The 19,214-nt window shown below is 40.5% G+C and overlaps 1 protein-coding gene across 9 annotated transcripts in view; it reads left to right on the top strand.

The window, feature by feature from the left end:
* Positions 1-19,214, top strand: part of LOC136427462 (serine/threonine-protein phosphatase 6 regulatory ankyrin repeat subunit B-like) — an 88,742-nt gene that overhangs the window by 57,101 nt on the left and 12,427 nt on the right. For all 9 annotated transcript variants that reach the window (XM_066416328.1, XM_066416330.1, XM_066416329.1 and 6 more), the window contains 10 exons: positions 855-953; positions 1,560-1,661; positions 1,946-2,050; positions 5,005-5,205; positions 6,304-6,435; positions 7,227-7,334; positions 7,941-8,138; positions 9,072-9,170; positions 13,012-13,119; positions 18,753-18,890. In XM_066416328.1, the coding sequence (XP_066272425.1) occupies positions 855-953; positions 1,560-1,661; positions 1,946-2,050; positions 5,005-5,205; positions 6,304-6,435; positions 7,227-7,334; positions 7,941-8,138; positions 9,072-9,170; positions 13,012-13,119; positions 18,753-18,890 (1,290 nt within the window). The remainder of the gene's footprint in view (positions 1-854; positions 954-1,559; positions 1,662-1,945; positions 2,051-5,004; positions 5,206-6,303; positions 6,436-7,226; positions 7,335-7,940; positions 8,139-9,071; positions 9,171-13,011; positions 13,120-18,752; positions 18,891-19,214) is intronic.

Genomic DNA, 19,214 nt, shown 5'->3' with positions numbered 1-19,214 from the left:
CAAAAAAACTAAAAATTGATTAATTTCCCCCACAAACTATTAGATATAGAAGTTAGCAAACACTGCAGCAGCTGCAAATGGCCTGTATCCACACAAGTAGTATGGATCTAGCCATAGATAAGGCATAATACAAAGGATAAAGCACAAATGAAATACACATATACTAGAAAACTGGTCCTAGCGACAGTATCATAAACTACAGCCTAGACACAAGTGTCCACGTACTCTATCAAACAAACGAAGTATGTTTGACAATTTGGCAACTATTCTGTAACAAAAGGTCCTATACGGCCAGATACAAGGCAAACATTAAACGAACATTAAGTGGCAAATTGCATCATTTGACGTCACAACGTCTACAAGCAAGAGAAGACTGAATAAGTTAGCTTTCCAGATCCCCGACATTCGGGGTTTCTCCCATTATAGTAAAAGCCTTGTAGAAATGTAAGTAAATGATTCTCAACTGTTACAGTCATATGGCTTCCCACTACCCGTCGACCATTTCTACTATGAAATTCATGTGATGAAAGTAACGCATGTGCACATTTTGTAATCCTTTTAACGTCATGACGTTTGAAAGTTAAGAATAGACAGTGTTCATTTGTACATTAGTAGGACACCGTGCAGAGAGAATATTATATACTAGTCAAAAAAAGCCTGGTAGAAATTTTGTACTTGTGTATTTCAGAGTTTTAATCACAACATCGAGGTATAAACATGGTTCATGGAGGTATAAGGTTTCCAAATAGTTGTTTTTTTCAGAATTACACACTGTTATTTAAATGAAAACAAATCCAGTCCTAGAAAGATATTAGATTTTCCTATTGTCTTGAATTTTTTTGCTTGTTTGACAGGCCAAGAGAACACCTCTTCACATGGCAGCACAAAATGGCCAGCTGTCCGTCTGTAAGACTCTGCTGGACATGAAGGCAGATGCCAACTTTGTGGACACGGTAAGCTGCTTGGAGACTTGACTTCTTAAGCATATACACACATGTATATATTAACACACCAAAATTAACTTGGCAATTCATGACCAGTATCTTGCTTTATTTCTTTATCTGAATGAATATTTTTGGAAATGAAATGAATGTGGGATACAGATCAACTTGCCATGTTAATTTGATCAATAATGACCAATCACTGCTGAACGTAAACTCGCAAAAGTTACCGACACGTGACTTTATTGACACCTGTCATTACGGATACATGACGTCAGCAATTGGTCAAACGTACCAGGAAGTTTATAATGTCCACTGTTTCTGTTGAGTGATGGCTGGAGTGCCCCGATGTATATGGCCTCCTTTATACCTCTCTTAAAGTAGTCCTGCAGTGAGTGTCCAGTATTCTGACTTTGTCCAGTGAAACGGTGTGACCCGGAGATTCAATGCGGATGTGTTGAGAGACTGGTATAAAGGAGGCCATATACATGTACATCAGTGCACTCCAGCCATCACTATATAAATTGTTCCAAAGTTTGTGGTGTTGACTTAGATGATACAATTTTGATAAACCTGTGACTGAGTAATCAATAACCTTCTATTGTTACCAATTTACAGCATGGACAAACACCCTTCCATCTGGCAGCAGAGAATGATCACTCTGAGGTTGTGCAGATGTTCTTGAATTATAAGCCTGAGCTGGTCAACATGGCTAATGCAGTACGTATCTGGCTATCTTAATATGTAGTTAATATCCATAGTCTGCTTTGTGAAACTCTAGAATATACAGTAAAGAAATATCTTTTGTCCTTGAAACTTAGACATTGCTTTTTAGAGTTCGAGATAAGTATCAACATATATGCTTTTTTGTGCCATTTGAAGAAATGAATGATTTGCAAATCATCAGTAATCATAATCATAGTTTTAAGTTCTTATAGACTGTCACTGCATCTTGCAGTTTGTTGTTCTGTTGATATCTAGTACCTTCTGCTTCTCCTGTGTAGGAAGGAAACACCTGTGCTCACATAGCTGCCTTCAAGGGTAGCGTAGCTGTGATCAAAGAGCTCCTGAAGTTTGACAGGGTTGGAGTCTGCTCCGCAAGGAACAAGGTACTGTTTTAGTGTAATGTCAGTGAAAGTGCTGGGTCTAAAGCTTTTTGTTTACAGTATGCCTAAACACCTCACCCGAACTCATCCGAATCTAATATGCAGTGTACATGGGACAAGGGCTTTATGTGCCGCTCTGGATACATTGTCTATGAAATTATGAATAAAAGATATAGGGCAAGTATAAAGTATTTACCAGTTTTATCATGTTTACCCCTCTCGTTCCAAGATGAGAATGTCTGCCTGCCATATTGAATTCTCATCGTCTGGCTCCCCTTAGGTGGCTAATACTTTCTTTAGTTTGATAGACGACAGGACAATTAAGGGGGATGCTGTTTGGGTCATACATTGTAGCATAGCCCATTTTTATTGCAATTTACTCATAATAGCTTTCCACAAAGTGTTTTTCAGCACGTAAATCACAAGCACGTATTTGTTATCTTGGAAACTAATGGAAAAACATGCAAAAACTGGTAAATACTTATGACCTTCTGCGTATTTTTATTCATAACAGTGCAAGCACCAGTTCTTCCGCGACAGGGGTCCATGGTAGTGCCCGGCAAAAAAGTGACGAAAGGGTTTTGAGGGCCTGGGTTTGAGTTCACATTTTTATGCTTAGCCATACCTAGTATGGATCAACATATTGTTTTTGGCGACGTCTCAGGGGCGAGCCAAATGATATAGTATTGTGTGCAGATTGCAAGAATAATGAAACAAGAGCTTTTCAAAAAAGCTGGCGTTTCGGCTACGTTTATGAGTGTGAATTGTCTTTTCCCTTTACTTGAAGTAAAATCTGCCAGAGAAAGTCACTCAAGGGCTGTTGAGTCTATAAGAAAAATTGTCATTTTGGGAAATGAGTACTGTTTTAATAGAGAAAGGCAGATTGGGGAAAGCAATTTTGAAGTTACGTCACTTAACTTAAGTGCTTTTGAAAAAGCTGGTCTTGGCCTACAACTTGTACTTATTTGTAAAATGTACAATAGGCTCATTATAAAAGCTATCAATGTAATTATGTACATGGCACGCAATAAAACATAAAATTTGAAAAAGCACCATTGAATCATCAGCACTATGGTAATTAAGTGAAATAGAAGTTCATAACAGCTAAGGTTCTATCTAAAATGACTACCAAATGTCAAACAAATCAACAGCTACCTCATCCGTATTATTCTGTTTTCCGCATTTACAACATTTCTGCCTTATTTTCCTGGGTAATTTTGCTAAAATTCATGAAAATTCCCATAGTTTTGTGCCGAGCGGTGCCACTTTCCACGTCCGTGTTGTCTGAATGAAGTCGATACTGAACAATGGAGCATTTGCTACTGTAACAAAGGATCGCTGTTTTGCAAACAACATTAAGAGCCTCTGTTTACATCGGGGATAGAAGTTTAGTGGCGAGTGTTTTGCAAGAATCATCTTACCGCGCATAGGAGCCGCTGCACGGTATTTTCCATTACAATGAACAGAAAAATTCGATTGCCGGGTTTGGAATCTATGAAGTCCTGTTCATAAGACAAAGGCCTTGTATATATTAAATGAATATTTAAAAATAACAAATATAAAATATTTCTTTATTTATTAATGAAAAAAAATGAAAAAATGATATTCATAAATATGATATTGATAGATTAATATAATATCAATATATATTTTTGATATTCAATATCTAAAAAGAAAAAAAAAATCCATGCACGGACACGAACCCGGATCTTCTAGGTCCGAAGTGCTTCGCGTTGCCAGATGGGCTAAGCTGCGGTACGTAACCCGTCTCTCTGTACGTAATGCTATAACCTCACTATATGGTATCATTTATGTCGATTTTTGGTCGTTTTCTTGACGAAATCATTTTTTTCTTCTTCTGCAATCTTGTGGAATAGATGTAATATGGTCATTTTTCAGGATATCAAAGTCCGAAACCACAATGCAATGATATTTCCGAACAGTTGTAGCAGTTACATGCGGTCGCCCTCCTGTGTGTCATGCAAATCTAGCCTGCCTGCCTTTTCGTGCTCCCTTGCCATATAAGGCAACGGCTATACAAGGATTTGGGAACGTATTGCCATATAAGGTCTTCTGGTGTGCGACACAATGTTGAACCAAACAGCATGCATCGAAGCATCCTGCATGCGCTATGCATGCATCGAAGGTAAAAGCCAGGACATTGCGTTCCGGCGCGAAGGCGCCGAAACGCAAAAAAAAAGAACTACATCCTTTCATGATTGGCCCTATGTACAGGTTTGCGGAAAAAGCTGGCCCTGTCTACCTGGCCTGTCTACCCTGGCTATCTACCTTTTTGGACCCCAAGGGCATGCATGGGGGTTTTGCATCTGATTGAATTTTCTTGAGGAAAAATTCATTTTATTGTATCCAGTACTTGGAACTTTTTCCCGGTCTTGGTGGAATTGCTTACAGCTTCACCCCCGCCCCAACCCATCACCAATAGGCATTGTCTTCCATCCAGCACACACACATCTGGAATTGCATTGACCCAGTTTTTCCTCAAGGAAATTCCATTAAGGCCAAACCCCCATTCATACCCTTGGGGCCCAAAAAAGGTAGATAGCCAGGGTAGACAGGCCAGGTAGACAGGGCCAGCTTTTTCCGCAATCCCCCCTATGTACATGTTGTATCATGGCCTTTTCTGCAGCTCTTGGAACTAGTGCTGCATACCGGTACTGTACCGTTAAAATTGATTAGGTACAGGTCCAAAATACCGGATCATGAAGTACCGGTAATGTACCTGATATATAAATTTACACCAAATATGTGCATACTTTGCGACTGATGTCCTAACCTCATGGCCCCATACAACACCAAACGTGACCAAATTGACACTCTAAACAAGGTAAATAATATGCAACAGATCATTTAGGCAGGACTAAACCTCTGTACCGGTGCCTGTACCTGATGTTACGTTTAGGTACGCAGCACTACTTGGAACACTTTTTTTTTTCCAGATTAATGCCTCCACTCCACTCCACCTGGCAGCTGAAGGTGGCCACAAGGAGGTGGTAAAGACGCTTGCGGACAATGGTGCTTCTGCCACTGATGAGAATGGAGAGGGTATGACCCCCATCCACCTGGCGGCCAAGTCGGACCACACCAACGTGCTGGACTCACTTCGAGGGGCAGCTGACCTCAAGACTCCCAGTACAAAGGTAGGAAGCAATTTTATTATCGGTTGCTGCTCTTTGTAGCCACTGACAGAGGCTAAATTGCAAGGAGCTTACAATTGACTGGGCTGAATTGCAAGGGTCTGGACACCGGAGTGACTGCCATTTGGCAGCACCTCAATATCATTACCCCAGGTGCAGCCATAGGACTGTAGGTTTTGAACCACAGACACCGGGAAGGACCCCTACTCTTTTCAATAAGTGTGGTGGGTTCTTTAAGATGCTCGAAGTGTGGCTGTCCTCAAACACAGGACCTCGATATGACACCTTATCTGAGGGACGTTCCTAACTGAAACTTCAGAATGTTGCGTGTTCGATCGTGTGTTCGGTGGTTCGTTGGAATGTTTGACAAAATGGCGGACAAGTCAAGCGGCGGTGGGGATTGTGTATATAATTTTTTTTTCCAGACTTTCGCATGACACTACAAAGTTGTGTCCATATGTGATGAATATTGCTGTGCAGTGTAATAAGGTATATTCAACTAAATGATGTAGAAAGATAACCAAAAACAGTGTTTAAAGTTTAGTTTTGATGGGTTGTACAATGCTAAAAGGCGTGCGCATACACGTAGAATAGTTGTTGGACATTGGCCTCCTCCCTTTACTGTACAATATGATAGTCATATATTTGACATCAAAACACCTGGACTTAGAACCAACTGTATCTTGGTCATGTTGTTAGTCAATCCTCTTCAAGCTGACCACCTGTCCAAAACCTGGCCCAGTTCCCCAGATGGTGGGCAGGTTTGACTATACATGTCATGTACACACAAGTCAAGTATGATACTTCCAGTAACACAAATGATTGTGTCCTGTTTAACAAACAAATTAAGTATTTTGTCCTCTATTCTCTGTGCCTGACTTAGTGTGTAAGAGTAAGATGTGATAGTAACTGTTGCAACTTTTTTCAACATAATTTACGTGTGAAAACAATTAATTACTACACCTGTAAAAACAATTAGTGCCCAAAAAGGCATAGTATGCTAAAGGTTTACTTACCACCATAAATAGTTGCTTTTAAATGAATGATACTCAATATTGCTTTTGATTTTAACTTTGCTGTTTTGTTTTCTTTTATTCCAAGACTGGGATGACTGCCCTTCATGTAGCGGCCATGTATGGCCAGGTTGACTTTGTACGAGAGATGCTCCAGTCTGTCCCGGCAACAGTAAAGAGTGACCAGCCAATGACAACTGATTCCTCAAAGGAAGTAGAGGTGCTGTATACATGGTTGTTAACAATATATTTTATATCATTTTGTAAAATATGTCCATTTTCACAAACGGACTACTAGTACTTAGGGATAAGATTATATCCTACATGTAGATGCATCATCAGTAATACAGCCAGAAATGCAAACTAGACGGACCAACGTGTTCAGAACACTGTCTAGAAATAAAGCTTTCAAATTGGTAACCATGCATTCGAAGACGACGCAGTCAGAAACTTTCTGTCCCATATCGGAATGTTTGGCCTCATCGTGGGAGATTTGTACTACATGTACTATGCTGTTGTTCACTGGAATTTCGGAAAATTGCCATATCCACTTCCAGTTGAACACAATCATTCACAAGACAAAGTAATAAATCTTTTTTCAGCGAAAGAGGATTTTATGCCACCCTCTGAGAGACATAATGTCTAGCATTAGACGAACACAATATCAGCCGACAAAGAAAGGTTTGGCGGTAATATCACATTCAAGTTTTAATGTGATTGACCAAAACTCGGTTAACACATTACAGTGTATCGGAATCGTTCAAGCAACACGCCTGATGATATGACTAACAAGAAATGCGACCATATTTTGTTGTATCAAAATATATTTAGAAACTTATTCTAGAAGATTCTGGACAGTTTTCATACATTTAACTTACAAAACCAGAATGCAAGTTCTGATATGGAGTTCTGGTTGGAAATATTCCAAAATTGTGCCTATTCATCTTTAGGGCAGTGGAGTGGGCATCCTTGTTAATTATGTTGTTAGCTTATGTCATGTTCTCTCTGCAGTACGGGTTCACACCGCTACATCTGGCGTCTCAGTCTGGACACGAGGGCCTTGTGAGGGTCCTGCTCAACTACCCTGGCGTCCAGGCTGATGCACAGACAGCTATACAAGTCAGTAACATTATGAACAAATATGCATTCTCCATGTAAGGAATACAGAACCATAGGATTCAACTCTTTAGTTTGTACATCTGAACTACTGCCCTCCCGTAACCAAGGGAAAAGTCACATTTGTGAATGACATGTGGCAAACACATCAAATATAAAGCACACAAAAAGTATTGGTACCAACAACGATGACAACAAAAACATTCTGCACGCAAAATAAGTGTTAACAGAAATACATGTAAGGCTTAGCCGCAATATAGTACTTGCCATGGGCATAGACAAGGATATATGTCCTTTGCAATGTTTGCTAATGCAGTAAAACCTGTCCAAGAAGACCACTTAGGGGACTGAGAAAATCTGTTACATGTCACCGTCTATCATTCTGGTCTATCTGGTCATGTTACCTAAAGTGTTGTGTTTGTAAACTGTCCTCTTTGCTTTGGATTCATAGGGCTTACATGTCAGATAGGTGTGAGGAATCATTCAAAGTTACGTACAGTGCACATGATGCTGTGGTAGATAATTTTACCTGTAATACTGACTTTAAGTTAGTAGAAGACTAACAGCAGATGAAAAAAATGACATAATGTTACTTTTTTTCTGCATCAGGGTTCAATCCCCCTTCATCTGGCTGCAGCAAATGGCCACACTTCTGTGGTTGGCCTGCTGCTGAGTAAGTCCACAACTCAGCTTCACATCAAGGACAAGCGTGGCCGTACAGCCCTGCACCTTGCTGCAGCCAATGGGCACCTGGATATGGTAGCTCTACTACTGGGGCAAGGGTCAGACATCAACGTGTTTGACAAGGTTAGGCTGGAATCTTAAATTTTGGCCCTTAAGCATTTACAGTTATGCTTGAGTGTATCAGGACACAAAGAAACAACCAAACAAACAAAACGGTCAGATGGAAAGGGTTAATGCTGTATTAACCATCAGCATTCTATGGTTAGCCATTTTATGATGATTTGATAGTCATTTAAGAGCAGTCCAAATTTCATACTTAAAAAACTAAAAGTTAACCTCCACTAAAGTTGGTTTGAGTTTATTATATATCACTTCATACCATAGCGGTGGGAATGAAATATTATGAAAGAATAAATATAATATATGATCTCCCTGATGTTGCTGTCACGCAGTGGTACATGTAGGATAGTGTATTTGTTGAATTAGTTAAAAATAAATGGTCTGTTTCTATCTTGGAGCTTTTGGCACCCCCATGATACAGTGGGATTGTCTTCAGCTAGGTGTTTGAAGCTGGTATTACCAATCCAAGGGCTCTGATGGGGGGGGGGGGATTGGTTTATTTACAGACTTGAGCCGTGTAGAATTTGTCAGAAAGGCATCTGATGGCAGTTGACATTGCAGGTTAGCATTTGAGGGTAAGTTTTTGTGGTCTGATGTTTTTGTTCCTGAGATAATGACACCTTCTTTTTCTTCACTTCCCTATAGTGTTACATGCATTACTGGCACATACATATGTATGTGACCCTTAGATGCTTTAATGTACATCCTCCTCCGTCTAAGTATACAATCTACTGACTGGCCTGTGTGCATGCTACCACATCTTGTCTGCATGTTACATGTATACAATGGGGTCTTTTAAATCATATGTATATCCTCATCCCTACATTCCTTTCCATTATAAACCATGCATGATAATTCAACAAATACAAGCACTAAAACTCCTCTTGCATTATCTCATCACCTCATGTATTCATGTACTTATTCTGTTTCCTTTAGAATGGATGGACTTCCCTCCACTTTGCAGCCAAGGCAGGGTTCCTGAATGTTGTGAAGCTCCTGGTGGAAAGTGGGGCATCTCCCAAGTTTGAGACTAAGGTTGGTCATGTGCATACATTCAAACAAAATACTGAGAAAAAATGAGCTTCTTTGCCTCTTAATATGGAATCATAGTATGGTACATGTAGCTTGAGGATGCAACATATTGTTTGTTTGATGCTGTAAGTACATCCTCCTATTTCTAAGGTACATTAGACTTCCAACAAAATAGAGCCATACCAATTTAGACTGCTTCTCAGAATTATTGCTCCTTTTTTTCCAAAAGAACTGGCATTATGGTGGCACAGTTGTTATCGAAATTGAAAAAACTATTTTGGCATAAAGTAACAAAGGTCGACTATGCGATGTGAGGTAGAAAAAGTTATGAGAATGTAACATCCACTACCATAATACCGCCACGTTTACTGCAATTTCTACAGTGATACTAATTTAGCAAAGGATTAACTCGTCATTTTTTCCCGGTTACATGTTGATGTTATAGCTTACCTTTGCTACTTATGCTGTATATGTTTTTTTGTCTCTCTTGATCTGCTAAAAACGAAATATCGCAATCGGAAGATGCGGACATGCACCAAGAACGGGCGCTCGCACGGAAGGGGGTTCCATAATACCGCCAGGAAGAAACTCGGCAATTATCTTGCTGTTATTCACCTTTATAAACCAGCTGTTGTTCCTTTCTTTCGGGGTTGTGAGTTCCCTAAACATACAAAAATGTCTGGGGATACAAAAAATCACACGAAAACGGATGTTACTGTTACAAATTTTGGATTTACTGTAGCCCGTAACAACTGCCATCACGTAAAACTTATGTCTGGCGTTCTACTATGGTTCAGTTCACATAATGGCGGGTCCGTTGCTAGTGTAACGGTCATATTAATTGTTGATCTTATCCAAAAAAACAAGATCGTAACTAGTCCCGCGTGCCCACCACCCCTCGTAAGTCATATATTGAGGGTTAAAGTTGACACGGCAGGTCTACTATGCTGTGGGCGTGAATCAGGAGCAGCTCTCTCGTGAGGTCTGGCGGCGGCATTGCTCGATCTAGTAAGTTATGGAAGAATCCCAAGTGTGCCATGCAAATAAAGACATTTTCTTTGACTATTTATCACAGGAGATTTATTGGTTCCTAAGTAAAGCTTTACTACTAATTTTCGGCTCCCGTGCAAATACAAATGGTATCGACGTGGAGTCCCCATTCAAGTTGCGACGGAGGGGTGCAAATTGTTCAGTGAACAGCGGTTTGGGACCGAACAATAGAAGGGTTCATCATCCTACTTCTTCAACTTCAGTAACCCCCAAATAACCCCGCTAGGGGCAAAGTAGGGGGGGAGGAGGTCCCAGGCTAAGGCGGGCAGGCCTCCAGCCTGGCGCGGAAAGACTCAACGGTGGGAGCCGTAACAACCGCGCCAGGCAGGGCGTTCCACTCGGGTATGGTGCGGGGGAAGAATGAATGTTTGTAAGAGTCTGTCCGGGCGTAAAGTGGTTGAAATTTGAGCGTGTGGCTCCCCTGGGTGCGCCCCTGAGCTGGTTTCAGCAGACTATCTGTGTTAATATTGATGTAGTTATTGACTAGCTTATAGAAAAAGGTGAGGCGGGCGCTCCTCCTCCTTTCAGAGAGAAGGGTCCACTGCAGGTCATTCAGCATTTGTGTCACGCTGCTAGTCTGCCGGTAGTCATTCAGAGTCACTCGGGCGGCCCTGCGCTGGACGGCCTCCACCGCCTGTATCCCTTTGGTGGTGTACGGGTCCCAGACGGTGGCACTATATTCCAAGTGGGGCCGCACCAGCGCTTTGTAACAAGTGGCCTTGACCCTAGATGGACAATGGGTCAAATTGCGCCGAATTACCCCTAGCACCCTTCCGGCTTTGCTAGTGGCGTAGTTGATATGGGTGTCCCACCGCAGATCGTCAGACAGTTGTACTCCAAGATAGGGGTGGGACTTTACACCGGTGAGGGCTTCTCCACTTAGGGAGTACTGGGTTAGAATGGGGTGTTTCTACTAACGTTATGAACTGTTGTTTCTTGCTTTGTTTTTGGTGAAAGATTCCTCTATAAATAGCATGCATATAGTGTGATGCATGTAGATGCAAAACATTTCTCAGTGCTTTGTAGAAATTACACCCGCCCCTTCAAACTATTGGTTTCACCGAGATTTTCGCGGGAATTTTCCTGTTGCGCAATGCGGGGGAGGAGCTAGTCTCAGGCGAAAACAATAAGAAAGGCGCCAGGTCAACCGCAGTTACCGCTGGTAAACAGCCGTTCTTGACAACAGATCACACTTTTACACAAGTTGAAGGCCAGTAAAAGGAACTTTATTTTGTTGTTGTTTAAATAATCGTCTTGAGCTGGAAGTATGTGCGATTATTATATGCAAATCCAGCGAACAACGTGCGATGGCGTGATGATATGTTCTTCCCACGACGCGCTAGCCTGCCATGATAAGGGATCGAAAACATTTGACCTCGTTGTCTTCGAATGCCATGTTATTGAGACCTTTTTAAGAGTGTATTAAACACCTTGATGTCTGAAGTGTGCATACCTCGGAAATCACTGTTGCTGCGCCAGTAGATCTCTAAAAATTCATTGCTTTTTAGATTTGGCGGTATTATGATTAGTGGTGGTATTATGGTAATGGATGTTATCATGAGATAGCTGTGGAATCAATCAATGTTCTGACTTGCAAAGTTTGTTTTGAAAATAGTTATATGTAACGGGGGTTGCCCGTACTTAGGACGCGCCCTAACTTAGGACGGACTTTTTAGTGATCTTGTTATGCATAAGTACGCCGTGTTTGTGTCCACTGACTATGCTCATAAGGAAGATAAATAAACCAAGTCCATGCACATAATTTTTATTTGCATTCAAAACATATGTGTACATATTCATTTCTTGTTTTGTCGAGAATAGTATTTTGACAATAATGATGGCAACGCTGAGTAGAGGGTCACTGCGTAGCTTGACGGCCCGACACCTAAATATACGACCTGTGCCAAGCATATATACAACTATCATACACATAAGAAATATAGCTTCATAAAACACAAAAAAATTGGGTCTTTAAGTGTTTCTTGAGAAGAAAACCGACCAAAGAAAACAACGTTAACATCGCTGCCGTCTGGCAACGTTGTTTTCCCGCCATTTTTGGGGGCCGCAATGCTGGCGGACGGCGATTCAACGCACAGCTTTGTAACGCTCTCACAAGTGATTGGTACCGTCTATGAAAAGGAAACTGAATACAGAGATGGCGAAGATATTTCCCAATAAGTAGACGGAGTATTGATGATGTAAGTGGTGTCGTTTTTTCGTAATGATTTTGTAAGTCGGGTCGCATGCAAGACGTACGCCGGGCCGCGCGCAAAGTGCGTAGTAGCCTATTTCCCGCCAAAACATGAGCTGGGATGCGCTAGATATAGCCCTTCTCACATGACGTTAGAAGTGCACACAGTCAAAATTTTCCGGTCAAAAGAAAGCTAGAATATAGCAGACTTCAAGCCTTATTTACATTTCCCTAACTTCATCACCAACTTCCGAAAAGAGCAAAATTACCAAAGCGTACTAGGTTAGGCACACTATCTGGCGTAGCACTAAATCAGAAGGTACATTCGTGAAAACGTCTCACAGCGTTTGCCGCTTGTAACTCGGAGCGTGAAGGGCTCATGAACATTATGAATACATTTCTTGTCCATGTATGTTCTTTAGATGAATGTGTTCAAAATTCATTCATTAAAACATGACCATTCTCTGGCAACCAGCAATGGAGCGCCGTGAGTTCGAGCGCGTAAAAAAACGTCCTATGTTTGGGCGACTCCCGTTATATCTGTTAAATGCTATGATCATAATGGTAAAGTTATGGTTACATTTTTGACTTACTTTGTTCCAGGATGGTAAGGTCCCCATCTGCTATGCTGCATCCTGTCAGCACCATGATGTGCTGAGTTACCTGATGAAGAAGGACCATAACACCACCTTACTCATGGATGACAAGAAGGTACAGCCTCAAGGTTGAATATCTTACGTCTGTGGCATAGCCCTTTTAATCAAAAAGATATTTTGTATGTGTGCATGTATGTATGTCACACATCATCATGCAAAGGATTATGCACATCCTACATTCTATCTGGTAAAGAAATCTGTGTTGTTAATCCTGTACATAAGCTAAATCTTTAATTGTCTTTTGTTCAATCCTGGCTAGAATTGTACATTATAAAATCTTTATACTCATTATAACTCATAGTATTGTTGTAAGATTGTACTTTTAAACTTTTGTAAAAAAAATATTCATTGAATGATGTTGACCTTTCCTCTATGCATATTCCCATGAACAATCTTTGCTCTCCCTAACCATTTTAGAACCCAATGGTAAGTTTGGACAATTCACAATCATGGTGGCCAAAATGCACAGCTGCTGCATTGTGTATTAAGATATAAAGGTCACTTCATCTGTGATCAAAGGTCACTAGCCTTTGTGGTCACTATGCACGACACATCGCTAACTTCCTGGTTGCCCAGTAAATATGGCTCCTGAAATGTGCAAAATAGTGATTTTAGGCTCGAAAAATAGATCAGCTCAGGAGTGCCTACCTCATTTATTTAGCAAAATGTCTGCCAATGATTGCCAAAATATGACAGCTTATTTTTTCACGCATTGTTATGTATCATAGGCAGGCATAACAGGGTTTCCGGAAAAGACTGAGCTGCCTACCTGGCCTGTCTACCTGGGCTGATTATCATCAGGCTACTCAAATACACCCATTCATATCCTCACAACTAAGACACCCATGCAACTGCCCCCTGATAGAGAGGGAGAGAGAGAGAGAATGATTTGTTCAATATAAAAAAGCCATCGCAGCATAGGTGCTGAATTGCGGCTTCTGTACACAGTAATGCGTCCTGCACATATTACTAGGACTTAAAAAACATTACAAATTGGATAAAAGTATTGATCCTTATATGATAAGGTGTCAATAAGATTAAATAAAAAGTATATCAAAAAACACTAACATTTACAGTGATTTAGCAGCAGTCATTTAGCAGACGAACGCAATATGGCAGTGTACTGTTTAGCATGCGTTTTGTTTGGCACTTAAACTGAGTCAGTTTCGTACAGTTTCTGAGTGATCTGTTGTGGACATTCCCCCTTCGTGATGGCAGCCAATCACGATATTTGTCACTGCTCGTGAGAGATTGAGCAAACTCAAGGCACAGTTCGTCGCGTCTGGCATGTAATCTACAGTAGTCAGGCCAGTGATATCTAGAGCCGTGTGGTAATAGTCGTATTCGGGGCCAATTGTTACTCTAAGTGAACTTTTCTGTACTCGTTCGATCTTCGATGACAGGTCTCTGGTCAGCCCAGGATACCATATCACACACACGTACTCAAGAGTAGGCCGCACAAAACCAATGTTATAAGACTTGTGTCCAGTCTGTGTTTCTTTAGAATTCTCAGCACATAGAGTCTCTTGCTAGCTGAAAGTTTCCCGACGATCAAGGTGACATGGTCTGTCCATTTTATGTTGTGCTGAAGGATAAATACTCCCAGGATCCGTCTTGCCTGAACCACTTCAAGATAGTGATTACCGGTGGTGGTTCAGGGTCATGGAATTTGCATCTGCCCACACATTTTGGCTGTCGATGTCAGCTTGAATCCTAGGTGCTGTGGACACATGTCGTGATTCAGCAACAGATATGTCGTCTACATACTTAAAACTGTCGCGGAATGCATCAAAATTACACCCATTACTTTGGGTATGGCATAGCATATTGCATATACATGTATATAGCACACTACATGTATGAGTGTATTGACAAGAACTCTATAAGTAAGGCCACAGCTAGTAAGTTTTATGGATGACATCCGATCTGCAGACTCCAAATTTAGTGCGTGCGGTCAAAATAAAACAAGGTGGGCAAAAAAAAAAGATATCCACATTTTCAAGGTGCAGGACCATAAAACATGTAAGAAGAATTGAGGTGAGTAAACATGGTATCACAGCCAACGGGACTAGTCTTATTCCTGTTTTCAATAAAACAGTAACACTGATTTCAACATTAAAATCATAATTAAAGATCCGGGTTTGTATAGCACAGCAAGAACGCACAGACAAGACTTCCCGTACACTGAGAATTTGCTGCCCTTACTGTCTGACTGAATTGTAGTGCCTTAGAAATTCTCCGTCTTTTTATTCTCTCTTAAACAGACAACTAGACAATCTGTGAAATTCGTCAATATATATATTGACGAATTTCACTGATTGGCAGAATATCTACCAAGCGAAGATGGCTTGACACTGCTTTCTATTGGGGACACCATTGTAATAAGCTATAACCGCTTACCGCTTCTTCCAGCCTCCGTGCTCAGATCACATGCGCTCGCACCAGATTGTAGTATTTGTACTCTAGCGAGAGCAGATTCAAAATGGCAACAGAGTTTGGAAAGGGGTCTATTACAAGTTTCGTATGGGGGCTGCACTGTGTCTTCCTGTAAGTTGGTGACGAGTAACAAGTTACTACAGCTTCCATACACAATAATCTGCACAGCACATTTGTAAGGATTTTTCACCATTGCTACATATGCAAATGCCTGCCTTTTTACCGCAACTGTAACTGACAGACCTTTGGGACAATATTGTCCCATTTTCGGTACATTGACCATTGCAGAAGGGCAAAAAGTTCTTGTTTTGTATTTTGAAATCAGGCGAAAATCAATGGGCGCGCTGATGTCATCCATGAAATTTACTAGCTGTGGCCTAAAGTAGAAATAAACTGATGTAGAAATTTGTTTACTTCTTTGAATTTCCAAGGGTCTGCAGACAGATGGACAGTAACATTCAAGGAGAAGGAAACAGTTTGCATGTTTGGTGTACAGTCGCAAACAACTATACTAGCACTTTGGCCAAACCAAGGAACCACGTGGCTGTAGGTCTGACTGTGGGCGGAAATGGATATTGCCAGAGGGTGGGTCGGAGTATTCTCCAAAAAGAAGTTCCGGTCGGAGAGAAATGTTGAAAATTCCGTTAAAAATTCCGGACACTCCTAGCCCACTCGACCGGAACCTCTGCTTGGAGAATAGGGTCGGGGGTATGTCTCCTGGCATGTGACTATGTGGCGGTCAGCGGCCCGGAAATGGAAGTTGACAGACTCAAAATAACTGACAGTTCCTCTTCTCCCTTGTCAGCTCGTTACCTCACAGGATTTGAGGTGTTCTAGTCCACCAATGCTTGAGTACTGCTTGTTAAAACAAGGAGGTTAGATCTTGGTTAAAACAACTTAAGACATTTTCAGACATCTGTCCTCTTTTAATAGGAAACAGAGGTCTTTGTGTTTTCCCATGCCCTTCCCATACCCATATAATCAATAAGATGTAGCGTTAAATTCAATTAACCTTTGTGGAGATAAGGGCATCCACATGTCCATCATACAGGCTGGTGTACCAAAGAGTCCGGAAGGGTCTCTGTGCACCTCGGGGAGCCAGTGTAGCTTAAGTGAGAAAGATCCTTGTCAGTCTTTATATAACTCCTCAGAAACTGTGTATATGTGCAAGGAGGTTATTAAAGTGTGCGTTTATCGAGAGAGTAGCTCAATCTACATGACTTGTATGACAATATCCTTTTTTTACCGTGAACGTGTAGAAGTGGTTTTTCCATTTTGGACTGTTATATTCCTGCCCTTTTTTTCAGACCACCAGTACAGGTTTCCTAAATCTAACCCTTACAGTAAACAAAGTACATTAAATTCCTCAATACAAGGTCATGAGCAATCTACCTTTTGACTCGGGTTGATTAGCTAAGTTTTGGTCCAGGTTTCCCACAGTGACTGTGTTTCAAAAGTATATTGATATAATGTGATCAATATCATCATGCTATAATGTGATCACCAAATAATGAATGTCACATGTCTTAAATATGTCACCACTACGTGGTATAGTATGTCACAAAATTATATAGACACTCCAGTGGTTGTCACACCGTGTGACAACCACTGGAGACTCACACCCATAGCAGATTTTAAATGCACTGTCGGTGGCAATACATAGCTGTTGTTTCAAAAAGCACTAGCAGTGGCAGTACATACATGTCTTGCTATTACTCACTCGGTTTCAATAATAATATATTATTAACATCTGACTCAGAAGGGTGAAAAACATTACATGAGTAGGCTGTCTATATTCATTGAATGATACTTATTATTTGTAAAGTCAAGGTTAGACATCCAGGTAGTAAGATATGCCAAAAATAGTTACTCAAGCAACTGGATAAAATTTTGAAACAGTCAATACTTATTATTGATACTTATTATGGTTGATTGTAATCAGGAAATGTTGTGATTTGGTGTCATTGGTTTCAAAAGCTTAAACCTCTGATAGTACCTCCTGAATCAGATGTTATGACAGTGGGTCAATATATAATGCAAATGAGTTTTATAGCTGGGTCATTTTGTAATCAAATAAGTTGAAATTTGGCACAAATGTAAAGGCACAAATCTTCTCAAGACCGCAATATCTCAATTTGTTGTTTGAACTTTTGAAAGCGAATTTCTTGCCTTCAAGTTGACCACACCCTTGGAAGTCCGTCAGAAGCAAAGAGCAGTACAAGGGAGGTTCAATCAAGGCGCAATTAAAAACTCCCTTGACCCACTTTTAGTTATTGTAGGAGGCTGAAACTGCACATGTAATAAAATGCATATCTCTATCAACCACATGCTTATTTTTTGAAATCCAATCAGTTTCTTTTTGTAGTGAGGTATGAGTTGAACTCAGAGTACACGACAGGGTCCTGAATATGGGGTTGTGTTGATTAAATGTTTTTGTAGACCACTTTTCCAAACAAAACTAAGCACACCTCTTGGTTTTTAAACATTTAATAACTGTGTGAAGTTTTGCTTCTCTTGGTTAATGGAAAAGTAGTTTACAGAAACCTACAATCAACATGTCACATATTCGGCTGTGAACCTAACTGGCCCTAGCATCTTACCTTCAATTACTCCATTACAGAGGCTGTAAAAGAGGAACTGTTGGGAATTCAGACTGAAATGAAAATTGGCATGTTAACTTAAGAGACATTCATTATTATACATTCAGGTGTAATTTCAGCTTCGTACATAAATTGTAAATGAAGATCTACAGGAACTGATCTTCTAACAGACTACCAAGGGTGTGGTCATCTTGAAGTCAACTCATTCGCTCATAACAATCTAAACAACAAATTGAGATATTTCGGTCTCAAGAAGATACATGTATGTGCCAAATTTCAACTCATTTAATTAAAAAATGAGCCAGTTATAAAACAATTACTAGTATATATTGACTCACCCTCGTATTATTGAACAGTGGTAACAACTAATATATACACGTACACGTACTGCCACCAATGTCCAGCAAATACTGATTCAAGTGAACTTGGTACTGAAAATGACATGACAATGAAATTACATTTTCTGTCCACTAATAATACTCATGTTGTTGATGTACATGTAACAACATGAGTATTATTATGATTAGTGGACAGAAAATGTCATGATTACACTTACAGCTGTGAAATTACCTACATGTGTATTCTTGTCATTCAAAACATTTTGCATATCATGGTTGTAGTTGCTTTGACATGTAGGCCTCTGCTTTTACAGTTTGTATTTGATCTGATGGTGTGTGGTAAGATGAGGGACAACCAGTGCATCGAGGAGTTTGTCCTGGTGTCTCCCGCTCCGGTCGACACTGCTGCCAAGTTGTCGAAGAGCTTTGAGCTCCTTTCCTTTAAGGAAAAGGTATGGTGAGAAATGTTATTTGCAGTCTTGCTTAGCCTTTCATTTCTAGTTTCTTCCAAGCCTCACTGGGAAGCTGGACTTTTGTTTTGCCACTGTTCTTTCTATAGTATTGGCTATCCTAAAGATTGTATATTCAATCAAATTATGAAAACACTGAAATTTCTAATTCTGTACTCTTGTACCTTTATGGGAGAGAAATATATTGTCTTTACTTCAGAGAATCTATGACACATGGAGATACAAGTGTATAGTTTTTGCTTTGTTTGTCTGTATGCGTGCGTGCATGCATGCATGCTTGTCCAGTGCAATATATATATTGGTGAA

This window comes from Branchiostoma lanceolatum, chromosome 2 (assembly GCF_035083965.1).
Source record: "Branchiostoma lanceolatum isolate klBraLanc5 chromosome 2, klBraLanc5.hap2, whole genome shotgun sequence".
Taxonomy (NCBI): Eukaryota; Metazoa; Chordata; class Leptocardii; order Amphioxiformes; family Branchiostomatidae; genus Branchiostoma; species Branchiostoma lanceolatum.
The sequence above is the reverse complement of the archived record's forward strand: the minus strand, read 5'-3'. Positions and strand labels throughout refer to the sequence as shown.